The 14,582-nt window shown below is 46.5% G+C and overlaps 1 protein-coding gene across 11 annotated transcripts in view; it reads right to left on the reverse strand.

Moving 5' to 3' along the window:
* Positions 1-14,582, reverse strand: part of ARL13B (ARF like GTPase 13B) — a 79,251-nt gene that overhangs the window by 18,194 nt on the left and 46,475 nt on the right. For all 11 annotated transcript variants that reach the window (XR_013346525.1, XR_013346524.1, XR_013346526.1 and 8 more), the window contains 3 exons: positions 12,371-12,476; positions 4,091-4,293; positions 2,229-2,343 (listed from right to left, as the gene is read on the reverse strand). Coding sequence is in view for 8 of the 11 variants with exons in the window: in XM_077820654.1 (XP_077676780.1) it covers positions 2,229-2,343; positions 4,091-4,293; positions 12,371-12,476 (424 nt within the window). In the remaining 3 variants the exon portion in view is untranslated. The remainder of the gene's footprint in view (positions 1-2,228; positions 2,344-4,090; positions 4,294-12,370; positions 12,477-14,582) is intronic.

Raw genomic sequence — 14,582 nt, forward strand, 5'->3', positions numbered from 1 at the left:
CGAAAAAAGAGAGAAGTCTTCAAAGGGGAGGCTCTGGATGGACCATTGGACCCTGTGAGGAAGCCCGGAGGACTGGAGCCAAGAATAACGCCTCATGGTGACAGTGAAGGCCATTATCCTAGCTGCTGAGTCGGCAGCATCCAGACCCTCCAGGAGAGAGGTCCTGGCCACACTCCTACTCTGCTCCATGAGGGCAGCAAACTCCTGCCTTGAATCTTGGGGTAAGGAATCCTAAAATTAGCCAAGGAGTCTGATAGATTATAATCGTATTTCTCCATCAAAGCTTGCTGGTTGGAGAGATGCAGTTGAAGGGTACCCGTTGAATAAACCTTTCTTCCAGAAAGGTCCAGTCTCTTAGCGTCCTTTTGTTTGGGGGTTGCACTCGACTGGCCCTGCCTGTCCCTATTTGCTGCAGGCACCACCAGGGACCCTGAGGAGGAAAGGGTGCGAGTACATGTATTTGAACCATGGGCATAATACTTCTTCTCTGTCCTCTCTGAGGTGGGGGACAGAGAAGGAGCTTGCCACAGGGACTTGACTGGTCCCATTACTGCCTCATTGACGGGTAAGGCCACTTTGGAGGGAGCTGCTGCCACCAGGATATCAATAAGGCTGTGTGATGCCTCTGAGCTACTCAAATTTCGAGACCCAGGTCCACAGCCACCTGATTCAGAAGGTCTGATGGGCCCTGAAGTCATCCTATGGAAGCAGGCTACTGGGTCCCGGGACAGCCTCGCCTGGGGAGGATGAGGAGGTAGCTTGCATCAGAGGGGCTCCTTCCTCTTCCTCAAGTATGTTCACCTGAGCCAACTCCTGAACATTGGTATCGGGGTCGGTATCGCAATCGGGGTCTGGTGCCAAGTGGGAAGGAGCAGTAGCCCATCTCTTGGAAACCACCACGTAGGAGCAATGGGAGGTAGGACCTGATACTGGGGAAAACCCTCAGGGATTCCAGTAAGGCTATGGCATAGGCCAGTGGCCCATTGGTCAGGTGCTGGTAGGGGGACTGGAACTGAAGTCCAGTGGCAGATAGGCTGGGTACTGGTGAAGGGCTTTAGGTTGCACATAAGGTCATCTTGACACCGGGATCAGGGATGGCTTTTCCTTAGAGGGTGCCAGGGGGCCAAGTGCCGGGAAGAATCCTGACGCTCCTTGTTCCCTCCTACTTCCGGTCACTGGAACTGACAGATGTCCCATTGAAAAGCCCCCAGGGTCTATGGATCGGTCAGACCACTGGTACCACAGTGGCTTCCAGGTGTCAGAGGAGGGTCCTACACTGGACTCAATGCTTTACGTGGAGTCGACGGTGCCATCACAGGACCAGGAGAGGAAGAGTAGCCTGGCATGGGTCTCACTGTGCTGCCTTCCTCCGCTTGCCTTTTTTCTGCACCAGTGAGCACTTTGTCGGTGAATTGCCTTTTCTGCTTCTTCCTTGGCACTGGAGATGGTGAATGGTACTGGGAAGAGCTCAGTGCCAGAGTGCTTCACGCTGACGCCAGTGTGCTTGGTGCTGAATCCATGAGGGCGGCTTCCATTTGGATAGCTGTCAGTCTAATGTCCCTGTCTTTTTTAGTGCAGGATCTGAAATTCTGACACATCTGGCACTTGTCTTTCAAGTGAGTCTCCTGCAAGCACTTCAAGCAGCTGGAGCGTGGGTCACTCACAGACACAGGTTTGCCACAGAAGGTACAAGGCTTGAAGCCTGGGCACCAGGGCATGCCCAGGCCTTGGGGTGAAGGAGTCCCAGGAACTACATATTTACACTATGTACACTAACACTAATTACAAAAACTATATACACTGAACTATGATAACTAAGAATGAAGTTAGAGTCCAAAAACCACTGACAAGAAAGCCTTGCCAGAGCAAGTGGGGTCGTTCCAGCAACCGTCATGGGCGGTAAGAAGTAAATGAGAGGGTACGTGGCTGGCAGTGCCCCTTATAGCGACACATAAGCACGCAGCTGCAGAGGGTGCTAGAGCCGGCCTGACAGATACCACTGAGGGTAAAATCTCCAGCAACAGTGCATGTGGCATGTTACACAGGTAACATGGAATGGACAAGAACAAACACTCAAAAGAAACCAAGATTCTCATGATGAAAGCTATCACAATGCGTATGCAACTTTATAGATGAACAAAACTCTCAAGAGCCCAGATTTGTATAATTGCTCAGATACCTCTGTTAACTGTAGGTCCAATATGATTGACATTTCTAAATATTCCTACCTCAGTGATTACAGTAGATATTGGCTGGAAGGGGTTGCTAGAAATTGGCTCAGAGTCAACCTCCTTAGGTACATTTCTTCCTTCACATTCAGTTTCTTTTCTCTCCCTTTGTTCTCTATTTTTTTGGTTAAAAAACAGAAGAATCTTGAAGCAATAGAATCAGAAATATTAGAACACTTATTAGGTCATCTAATTCATCCCCCAACTCATGCTAGATTGTTTTTTTTACAGTATGTCTGTGTTTTGAATACTGTACTCCAAACTGATGGAGTTTTAAGCTAACCTAAAAAAAGAAAGATTGAAAACTAACTCCATAAAATCAATTATTTAGCTCTAAATGGCCTGGGACCAGGCTACCTGAAACTGCCTCCCTCCTCACAACATGCTGCCACAGTTATGATCAGCAGAGCTACAGGCTGATTCCCCCTCTACAAGCTACAGACAGGGCTGCTAGCAGGATGTTCTGAATAATGGCTCTGGAATGTCCTCTGATTCCTGCTGTGCTTTAGCCCATATTTGTCCATTTTCACTGCATCCTTTCTACAGGGCCCACTTGTTTCACCTGGGCTTTGACATGAGTTCAGGAAGAATGAAGTATTGGCCAGTACATTGGGGTGTTATCTGTATTTAGAGCAGCTGCTTGGTAGAAAGGGCCTGTACTACATTAAATCCTTGCAATTTATCTAGCACGGCTTTTCCTTGGATTAATACTAAGGTAAATGGGGGACTGCTGATAGCTCAGCATTGGTACTACAGCACTACATTTCACAGAAGTCCTTTATGGGTAATTCTAACTGGCTAATTAAAGCCTTGCATGAGAACTTCGGTTGTTTGTTTACTTAAATTTATAATCACTTGAACAGCGCACACCCAAGGCAATGCCTGGGAACAGGTGTAGTGCTGATTAAAACTGATGTGAATAAATTCTCTGGCTGATGCATTCTGAAGTAACTGCACTTAGAGGGAACTCTTGGGGAGACCTGTCTGAATGGAATTGCAGTAACCAATCTGGGAAGTTATTAAAGTATAGATTGAAACAGAATTCCACCTGAGTTATTAATACATACAAATATCTCATGACAAGAGATTTATCTGATGCAAATAGCCAAATGAAAGTTCCATGATAACTGTTAAATCTGACTGCTGTCAGAAATAACAAAGTCTACAGCTGGGAGGATGACTCACCATCCCTGCCCATCCTGGCTAATAGCCATTGATGGACCTATCCTCCATGAACTTCTCTAGTTCTTTTTTGAACCCTGTTACAGTCTTGGCCTTCACAACACCCTCTGGCAAGGAGTTCGACAGGTTGACTATGCGTTGTGTGAAGAATTACTTCCTTTTGTTTGTTTTAAACCTGCTGCCTATTAATTTCATATGGTGGCCCCTAGTTCTTGTGTTATGAGGAGTAAACAACACTTCCTTATTTACTTTCTCCACACCAGTCATGATTTTATAGACCTCCAGCACATCCCCCCTTAGTCATCTCTTTTCCAAGCTAAAAAGTCCCAGTCTTATTACTCTCTCCTCATATGGCAGCTGTTCCATACCCCTAATTTTTGTTGCCCTTTTCTGAACCCTTTCCAATTACAATATATCTTTTTTGAGATGGGGCAACCACATCTGCATGCAGTATTCAAGATGTAATCGAACCATGTATTTATATAGAGGCAAGATGATATTTTCTGTCTTATTATCTCTCTCTTTCTTAATGATTCCCAACGTTCTGTTAACTTTTTTGACTGCTGCTGAACACTGAGTGGATGTTTTCAGAGAATTCTCCACAACAAATCGTTAACATGACGGTTTTATTCATGGAACCCCTTCATGTGGAGGAAAGAAAGCCAAGGAAGGTAGAATACCTTTCTTCTCGTATCTTCCTTACTCGTTCAGCTCTTTCTCGCTTCTCTTGTTCCTCATATGCTTTTTGCTCTGTTGTGTCTTTTTGTACGCGCTCATTTAAGGCATCAAAATCTTTTGCTATAGTATGTAGCAGCCAATACAGACCTTTTCTTATAGATTTGTCAATTTTTTTCCCATAGCCCATGACAGCTGAGCAAGGCTCCTGTAAATTTAATAGAGAAAGTAAAGGGGAAAAAGAATAATTATATCTCTGATCACATTCCTAAATTATAAACAATGAAGTCTTAGCAAATGGTTAGTATGTATTCAAAATATTGTTTCAGCTAAAGCACTACACATTTAAAATATCTTGTAAATTTAAGAGTTTTTTGCCAACATGTAAATCATGAGTTTCATCCAAATTCCTTATTTCCAGTCCCACTCCAGTAACAGTAGAATTCTCTAGAGTCAATAAAAAAGATGGGCACACAATTCCTCTGACCCACTCACAAGTACCATGAGAATCCAACCATATTCTTCTCACAATAGCACTGCTTTATGAGTAGTCTAAATTATGCATTCCATCTTTTCCTTGCAAATCCAAATATAGCAACTTCAGAAGTCGATCCATTCTCTAATGACTGATTGACCCCTTAAGCCTTCCTCTGCATAACAGCTAAACTGTTCATGCTACTTTAAAAATGAAAGAAAAAAGTTTTCCATTAATTGTTTTCAGAATAAAGTAGTTAATTCTCCCGCGATTATATCACCAACCAAATGTTCATGCCTTTGATACACTATTTTTTTAATTATACATAAAGCACCAAAACTGTGCATTGAGTTTATAAACAACTTACAGAAGAAAACAATATTACCTGCTAAGGACCTACTACACCACAATCCCAGTTTGGCTCTAACATTATATGCTCCTGCACTCTAGAGAGCTGTGTTCACCTTCCTAGGTTTAAATCAGCATGTTGTTTACCAGTGAAAGCTGCAGCATCTGATGGTAGAGCCAAATCACTGAGAAGATCAACAGGTAGCACCATCATATCCTCTGACTTGGTTTCCCTCATTAGCTGTTTACAGGGCTTTCTGCAGCATGGCAGTAACTAACTCCAAAGTCTCACAGAGACTATATCTGGATATAGGAAGTGACAGTATTTTCAAATTAATAGATACTATAATGGTAAATACATTAAATGTAATTGGGGGTTACAAATCACTTGCTTGTTGGTAGGATATCTGCAAGTTTCATTGTGAGTTTTCTTTAAATCATTTTTTTTCTGCATAATAAAATGAATGATGTTGGAAACTGTCAACACTCTGAGCTAAGGGGAAAACACTGTGCCCCAAGACTAGCATGACTTTTATAAGGGATGAAGATGCTCTTGACTGACCATATCAAGTTGCACAGAAGTCAATCTTTTCTGTCTAGGAAGTGAAAACGACTATGTAGTGTGTTTTGTAAAAAAGACAAATAAGACCTACCACACTTAGCTTCCATAATACATTCTTTGACACACGAAGGACCAATACATTCCTTACAAGTACGTCAGTGTTCTCAGTTCGTACATTTCTTTGATCTAACAAGACAGAGCTGACAGCTCTGTGCATTTTGAGAAAAACACCTCTTTGGAAAAGTTTATTGAGAAAACACTTCTTAATTCCTATCTTGGCATGGCATATATTAGAAAACTAGGGCATGTCTTTCACAGAAACTTGTGACATACTACTAAAGTTGAGCAAGAGGAAACAAGTTAGCTTCCTGGTTCTGTTAGAGATAATGGAACGTAGGAGGAGACATTTCCCTGTAGGAATCCATAATCTTAAATACTTTAGCAAGAGTTTTAAATGGAGACATTAAGGGCCTGATTTTCAGAAATGCTGAGCATCTGCAGCTCTTGCTGACGTCAGTGCTATGGGCCCTCAGTACTTCTGAAAAAACAGGCACTGTATCGTTTCAGGATATCATGCGCCCAGCCCCCGCTCTCAGTGGCTCCCGACCGCAGCTCTGGGTGGAGGGCACAGACAAGTTCCATTGCGGGCAAGGGGCTAAGTTCCCTCTAAGCTGCACAGCTGGCTATAAAGGGCCGCGCAGGTGGGGAGCGGAGCCCCTCCCCTGGCCTTGCCAAGCACAGCCCCACCAGAGCTGCTGTGGCTGCAGAGAGGTGCCTATCACCTGGCTCCAAGTTGCTGTGGCAAGAAAGGGCTTTGGGGGAGTCCTCTCTCCCTGCCGCAGCCCCAGGGGGCCTGCATCCCAAACCCCTCATCCCCAGCCCCACCCCAGAGCTTGCACCCCCAGCCAGAGCCTTCACCCCGCCCCCTGCACTAGAACCCTCTCCCTCAGCCCTGACCCCCCCACACACACTCCCAACCCCTCGGCCCCACCCCCACCACACATCACCTCCATATTGGTGCACATAACAAAATTCATTCCACACACGGACCTAAAAAATTAGAGGGAACACTGGTAAGGGGCAAGGACAACAGAAAAAGTTGGGGGACCACTGGCTTAGACCACTTCAGAGTTTTGAGAAAGAGGTTACAGCAGTTTTTCAGATCTTTACAAAACATTCTGTTAACGCTTTTAGAGAAAGTGTCCTTGTTATAGGTATTCCTCCAGAAATTGTCTCTAACGTGTACAGACTTGTGAACAGTCAAGGCTTGTGCGGTCTTAGAAGTTTCCTAAAGACCCTGTTTTTCTTTGCTTTCTTATGCTCCAAATATAGAGTGCAAACCACCTATATCAGGGGTAGGCAAACTATGGCCCATCAGGGCTTTGGATCCAGCCCGCGGGATTGCCACCCCCATGGTGCTGCAGGGCCCGCGCCACTTCCATTGGCCGGGAACAGGGAACTGCAGCCAATGGGAGCTTCGGGGTAGTGAACTGCAGTCGAGGGGAGCACATGGAGGCCTCTGCCCCCCGTCCTCCCCCAAGGGGCTGCAGGGACATGGTGCTGTCTGCTTCTGAGAGCGGCGCAGGGCCAGGGAGCCTGCCTAAGCCCCACTGCATGCTGCTGCCACCCTGGAGCCGCTCAAGGTAAGCAGTGCTGCACTCGGCCGGAGCCCACACCCCAAACCCTTCCTGCACCCTGAACCCCAACCCCCCTGCCCTGAGCCCCCAGCTACACACCTCCTGCACCTCAACCCCCTGCCGCATCCCGGACCCCTCCTGCACCCCAACCCCCTGCCCTGAGCCCCCTCGTACACCCTACATCCCTCCTCCGCCCCAACCCCTTGCCCTGAGCCCCTTCCTGCACACCGCACTCCCTCCTACACCCCAACCCCCTGCCCCTGCCCCAGCCCTACATTCATGGCCCCTCATGCAATTCCCCCACCCAGATGTGGCCCTCGGACAAAAAAGTTTGCCCACCCCTGACCTATATAGTAAGATATACCCAGTCCTCCTGCTATACTGTCAAAGTTCTACAAATGAAAAAGCCTGCACCAGACAGAACGGTGAGAGTCTACACTCATTTCATGACTCTGGAGAGCAGTCAAATTAAAACAGGCATTTTACATTTAATCATAGATTTCACAGTCATCACCTCTAACTGAAAGGAGTAAGGGACTAGGATGGACTGCAGGTCTGATCCAGTATGGTAATTCTTATGTTGCTAGGAAACAAAGCTTTTTTTAATCCAGTCATACACTCTATCCAACCTTTACTGAATTAATTTTGGAGACAGGTTGGTTGTTTGGGAATTATCCTTTGAGTGACGGGAAAGCCCTTCTGAGCCAAGATAAAACATCTAGGCTAAGTCTCAGACTTCCTAGAGACAAAGGGAGAAAAATCCCAACTTCCGGTTCTTCAGGATATGCAGTGAGTTCTCTGCATTTGCGTGTCTTGCTACATAAGCCATTCAAGTGCAACTGTATTTGGCAAAATTAGTGGGGGGGGGGGGGGGTTGTCTTTGCACTCTTTACTAATTTTTGTTATCAGAATTTTCTCTGGAGAGCATGTCTACATTACAAAATTAAGTCGACTTAAGTCAACATACAACCACTGCAGCAATTAATTTGATATTTAATGTCCACATTATGCTCCTTCTGATGGCAGTGCGCGTCCTCACCAGGAGAACTTGCACCAATTTAACTGACAGCCTGGGGCATTGTGGAGCATTTGCGGCCCAGGGCTGACCGCCTGAGCCCTGCCGCCCAGGCTTTGGCTCTCCTCCCTCACCTGGAGGCAGCAGCAGGACTCCAGCTGTCAGCCTCAGGCAGCAATAGACAATGTAAGCAACACTGTCTATATGGACACTGCGTCGACCTAACTACATCAACTTAACATTATACCTCTTGTGGAGATGGAGTTATTAAGTCGGAGTAGTGAGCAACTTACATTGGCGGGAGCGACATTTTAGTGTGGAGCCTTACAGAGTTAGCTCAATGTAAGCTGCCTTATGTCAACCTAACTCTGTAGTGTAGACCAGTTAGATTCTTGAAGAACATGGTGAAGCGGCCTGCTGTAGATCAAAGCTGCAGCATGGATAGAACTGCTTTACGTGACAGTACCAAATATATAAAAAAGACGATAAACTGAAGGATGAACAATCTAGAGAGAAAAGTGAATAGGATGGAAGATCTCATTCTTGGAGAGATTATAGCAGTGCAATGAGTCACTTGGAAGTATCTTCCCTACAAATATTTCCTTATGTGAAAAAGACTTCACACTATCAAAGCTAGTGTTATAAAGTCAAATCCTCGTTACATCATCAAGTGATCTTGATGCTAAATCCAAAAAAATATGCCGTCATTCACTGCAACTTCTTGGAACAAACAATATGTAACTCATTATTAATCTGACTGCCATTAGCTTTAAAACTAAGGTAATTTTACGTTATAATGCTTTTGTTTCCACTTTAAAACTGATGACACAATTTGGCAATGTAGGTGGGTGGGTGCAGGGGGAAGAGCAGGAAATCAACTCAACTACAGGTTATACTACTCTGATTCAAAATGGATCACTGAAAGAAAACATTAACTAGGTAGCCTACATGGCTCAGGGGATTGGTAGTGGAATTCAAACCAGTGGCCCTTGATGTTTGTGTGTCAGTTACACTAGGTAGCGACCAAGATTTGCTAGCCCATGTTCAATGGTTATCATCTGTTCAGCTTTTGAAGCACTGTTTTGAAAACACACAGTTTGAGCCTCAATGTGGACACATGGTAAATTTGAGACCCTAATTATGTCTGAGATAGCCATAGCCTTGGCTGTGATTATTTTCTTTGTGAACACTTCTTTACTGGCAAATTGGACTAAGACCAACCCGTCCCCAATTTGTTTCACAAAAAGATCCAGTTTGTGAGATGGTAACTCCGTTTAAAGAAGGTTAGGTGAGAGCACAAATATGGGGCCAAAATCTTATTTGAAAAAACTGTGTTTAAAACCTAATAAGAATCCAAGGTCAGAACCCAGTTTCCTCTTCTGTTTTTAACAAGGTTTGGATCTAACAATACCGGCTGACCAAACAATCTTTAAACCAAGTTAGCATGAGAAGATAGTTACCTTTTCCATAACTGGTGCTCAAGATGTGTTGCTCATGTCTACTCCACAATCAGTGTGCATGCTTGCCACGTGCACTGGTACCGGAAGTTTTTCCCCTTAGCAATATCCATAGGGGAGCGCCCCTAGCGACCCCTGGAGTGGCGCCTCCATGGAGTGGTATAAGGGGCGCAGCGTGCTCCCCCCACCCTCAGTTCCTTCTTGCCAGACAACTTCGACAGAAGGGAAGGAGGGCGGGATGTGGAATACACATGAGCAACACATCTCGAAGAACACTAGTTACGGAAAAGGTAACTGTCTTTTCTTCTTCCAGTGATTGCTCACGTGTATTCCACAATAGGTGATTCCAAGCTATTTCTGTTGGAGGTGGGTAGGAGTTCACAGACTCTCGGGACGGAGTACGGCCCTGCCAAACACGGCGTCCTCCCTGGTTTGGGAGACTATCGCATAGTGCTAGGTGAACGTGTGAACTAAAGACCACGTGGCAGCCCTACAAATGTCCTGAACGGGGGCATGGTCAAAAAGGCAGCTGACGAGGCCTACGCCCTAGTTGAGTGTGCCCTCACAACTGGTGGTGGAGGGATTCCCACCAGGTCATAACAGGTACAGCTGCACGAGGTGATCCAGTTAGAGAGCAGCTGAGTGGAGATCGGCCGACCTTTCATGCGTTCGGCCGAGGCGATGAAGAGCTGCGAGGACTTCCTAAACAGCTTAGCCCGCTCCAGGTAAAAAGCCAGAGCCTGTCTCACGTCCAGCGTGTGGAGGTGGCGTTCCTTACTGGACATATGGGCCTTGGGGCAGAGGATCGGGAAAAATGTCCTGACCCATGTGATTGACGGAGACCACCTTCGGGAGGAACGAGGAGTGTAGACGGAGCTGGACCTTATCTTTATGAAACACCATTTACGGGGGCTCGGAGGTCAGGGCCCTGAGTTCTGAGACCCGCCTAGCTGACGTGATCACCACCAGGAAGGCTACTTTCCACAAGAGGTGCGACCAGGAGCACGTAGCTAGCAGCTCAAACAGGGGACCTGTAAAGCAGGAGGACAGTAAATTGGCAGTGTTCCCGCCCCACCATGAAACGGAGAAAGCATCTGTGCCCCTCAAATATATGAATATGGAAGTACACGTCCAGCAGATCGAGGGCGGCGTACCAGTCCCCGGGATCCAGGGAGGGGATGATGGAGGTTAGGAAGACCATGCGGAACTTGAGCTTCACCATGTACTGGTTCAGGCCTCGCAGGTCCAAGATGGGCCTGAGCCGCCCCTTTGGCCTTCGGGATAAGAAAATAGTGGGAGTAGTATCCCACGCCTTTGAACTCCTCCGGTACTGCTTCCTAGGCCCAGGAGCTGCCCCACCTCCTATTCAAGCAGAGCCTCGTGCGAGGGGTGAGTTGGGTGGGGAAGAAGTAAACTGGAGAGTGCAGTCCCGGGAGATGGTGTTGAGGACCCATAGGTCTGAGGTTAGCCGCGACCACTCCGGGAGGAAAGCACACAACCGATTGGAGAAGGGAAGCTTTACTGAGGGTGGATCCCAGATGAGAACTGTCAGGGCGCCCCCTGGCATCCCATCAAAACTGCCTTTTCCCTGCCTGCTTGCCCTTGGAGGACCCAGGCTGAGGGGCAGGCCAAGACCCGGGGGTGACTGCAGAGATCCCAGCGGCAGCTTGCCTCTGGAGAGCATGGCCGACATCAGCAGTGCTCCTGGTACCAGCATGGATGTAACATCCCGGGCCGCTTACAGGGCCTCCGGTGTGGAGGGCATCCAGACATCTGGGGAAGCCTGCTCCGAATGGGCCGCGCTACTCCGCTCGACTTGAGTCGGAGGCCTACGGGCCAGTTAAGATTGAGGACTGCCTGACATGGGTCTAGCCTCTGTCCCAGATTTACTCCTGTGTTGCGGCAAAGGCGGCCTCTTCCTAGGCTTCTTGGTGCGTTCCATAGACGAGAAGCGGTGCCATCTAGTTGATGGCGCCGAAGGGTCACCGTGCACTGACACTGCGGTGCCCGGTGCCGACTTGGAGTGGCGCTCCAGAGCCGGGGTCAGCACCAACTCCATCAGAATAGCCTGGAGCCTAAAGTCCCTTTCTCTCTTGGTCTGAGGCTTAAAGGACTTGCAAATCTCGCAGCAATCGCTGAGATGGGTTTCCCCCAAACAGCATAAACAGTCCGCGTGCGGATCACTCACTGGCATGGATCGCCTACAAGTGTCGCATGACTTAAAACCCGGGGCGCAGGGCATGCCTCAGCCCAGGCGCTTTGGCTGAACTGAACTAAACTAACCAACTACAGGTACCAACACTGAATGAACAAGCAGTTCTGGGGACAAGCTACAGCAAAGCTGAAGCAGAGCAGTTCCATCGCACCTTCAATGGCAGCAAGAAGGAAGCGAGGGTGGGGGGAGCGGGGAGCGCACAGCGCCCCTTATACTGTACCATGGAGGCACCACTCCAGGGGTCGCTCCCCTACGGGTACTGTCAGGGCAAAAACTTCTGGCACCAGTTCACGTGGCGAGCATGCACACCTATTGTGGAATACACATGAGCAATCACTCAAAGAAGAATAATTTTAATATGATTTCAAACTGGTTCAGCTTGAGCTCATGGACAGATGGGGCCCTAGAAAGGATTCCTTCTGGACAGGCAAGGGGCACAAAGGCAGGGTGAGACCTGGAACTGTTTGTACTGCAGACCAACATGCTGTATCTTTGCTGGGATTACAGGACCACATTATCACCTCTCCTAAGCATTACATTTATACGAATAAATCAAGTACAGTAAGATATACTTACAATCTGACACAGACATTTATGCTCATTGACAAGCTTTTCCAGCGATAAGCACTCAATTACATCTGCTTCTGCCAACGCTCCTTCTCGGTCCTGCTTATTTGCCAGCCTAAAGAAAAGATGACCAAAAGTGAGAAGGCAAGTAAAGGCATTTACCACTCTGATCCACAACCAGAGTCAAGCAGGTTAGAGGCCAGTTCAGAAAACAAACTCCATATATATATTTCAGACTAATTTGGGATGGATGGGAGCAGGAAAGAGGGAAAGTAGCGAAAACTAGCTTGTTACTCGTTTAAAAATTATGGTTCTGGTGTCCTTATCTACTCAATAAAAAAGCAACTATTAATCCATACATTTTAAACTTTCAAAGAACTACACAAATATCAGTCCACATAATGCACTCATGAATTAGGCAAGTACGTTTTACAAACGGGTAAACAGGCTGAGGGATGAAGTGATTTATTCTGACGGACGAAGTGATTTATTCAAGGCCACATAGTAAAATCTGTGGCAGTCTCTGTACTAGAACTCAGGACTCCGACTTCTACTCCCGTCCTCATTCCTCTAGATCAGTGCTTCTCAAGCTCTCTGATGTGGGGTCTGGCAATTTTTTCCCCCCAATGTGAGCACAGACTGGCAGCCAATGGCTAACGGACCGGCACCAGTCCGCAGACAACCACTTTGAGCAACTCTGCTCTAGATCAATGTTTGTCAACCTTTTTGATACCAAGGACTGGCTTGCTGCCTTCCTAAACTGTGTCAGAGAGATCTCAGGGACCAGCGCCGTTTCACAGACTGGTCATTGAGAAACACTGCTCTAGATCATGCTTGAGACCATTCCAGGTCCTCCTATACTCCAGTGTTCCACCTACTGAAGACCCATGACTTGAAATCTAGATGATTGCAGTCAGTCAGGGATAGCTCCAACTCTTACTTCCTCAGTGGAAGAAAACTAATAAGACTCTAGAGAGTCATAACTATCAATAGGAATTATAGTTGTATTACAGCAGTACCCAGCTATTCTCATCTGGACTGGGGTCCTATTGTGCTAGAAGCTGTACAAAGGAAGGCAGTCCTTTCTCCAAAGAGAGCGTACAATCTAAGTTTCAATCCTGCAAGCTGCTTCCCATGGACAGAATCTTGTGTCTGCATGAAGGTGTCTGTAGAATCTGGGGCCCAAAATACATGCAACACCCAAAGTGTGGGGGGCGGGGGGAGGCATACAATTAAAAGCATACAATTGACAAAGCACCTACTACTCTCAATAAGGTGCCATCAAATTGGCCTATTTCTTATACACATTGCAGCAAAGAGACGTAAAGGAGAAGGTATATAGGAATCATCATACTGGATCAGACATGATCCATATAATCCAATATCCTGTTTTTAAGAATGGCCAACACCAGATGCTGCAGAAAAGATGCAAGAAACTCCACACTAAGCAGAGGCAAGATAATGAGCCCACATGTAGGTCTCTGTCTTTTCTCTAATAAAGATTGGCGCTTACAACCTGAAAATGACGTTTTATCTCCATTCTAATTCTCTTTTTGTTACCAGTCATTGTTATAATTCTGAATAATCTTGTTCTATATATAAACATCCACTCCCACTTTGAATCTTGCTCAGTCATTGTCACAGGATGTTGTTGCATGGAGTTCAGCAGTCTAATCAGAAGTGTGGGAAAAAGTATTTCCTTATAGTAGATTTGAATTTGCCACCTCTTAGTTTAATCGAAGGTCCCTTTGTTCTTATGTTACAAGACAGGGAAAAGACATACTTCATGTAAGGCCTTAAGGATTCAACTCAAGGAGGATGTCCTAGGTGTACAGGGCAGCAGAGAGGAAGATACAAATATATTTGCATAGGAAGATGATGACCACCACACTGAAAAACCAAATCCTGTTCAGGAATCACTATTCATGCAGCTTTAGTCAAGGCCCCTTTTACAACCAAAAGCACTTGTAATATTTTCATGAGCAGAACCTTTTGGAAAATACTGCAAAATCTGCTGGGGAAGACCACAGAAACCAACTAACTAACAGACTCTGCATGTCCCAAATTTGGGACATTCTCAGAGGCCAAACACTCTTTTGGAAGTATTTCACTTCTCTTGAAATCAGCTTGTGTGACCATAGACTACAAGTATCTGCTTTACCAGCCTATACCTATCATCTTTCTCCAAAAGCTTGGTTTAGTTTTACCGCATTACCCACCG

Source organism: Eretmochelys imbricata, chromosome 1, assembly GCF_965152235.1.
Source record: "Eretmochelys imbricata isolate rEreImb1 chromosome 1, rEreImb1.hap1, whole genome shotgun sequence".
NCBI lineage: Eukaryota > Metazoa > Chordata > Testudines > Cheloniidae > Eretmochelys > Eretmochelys imbricata.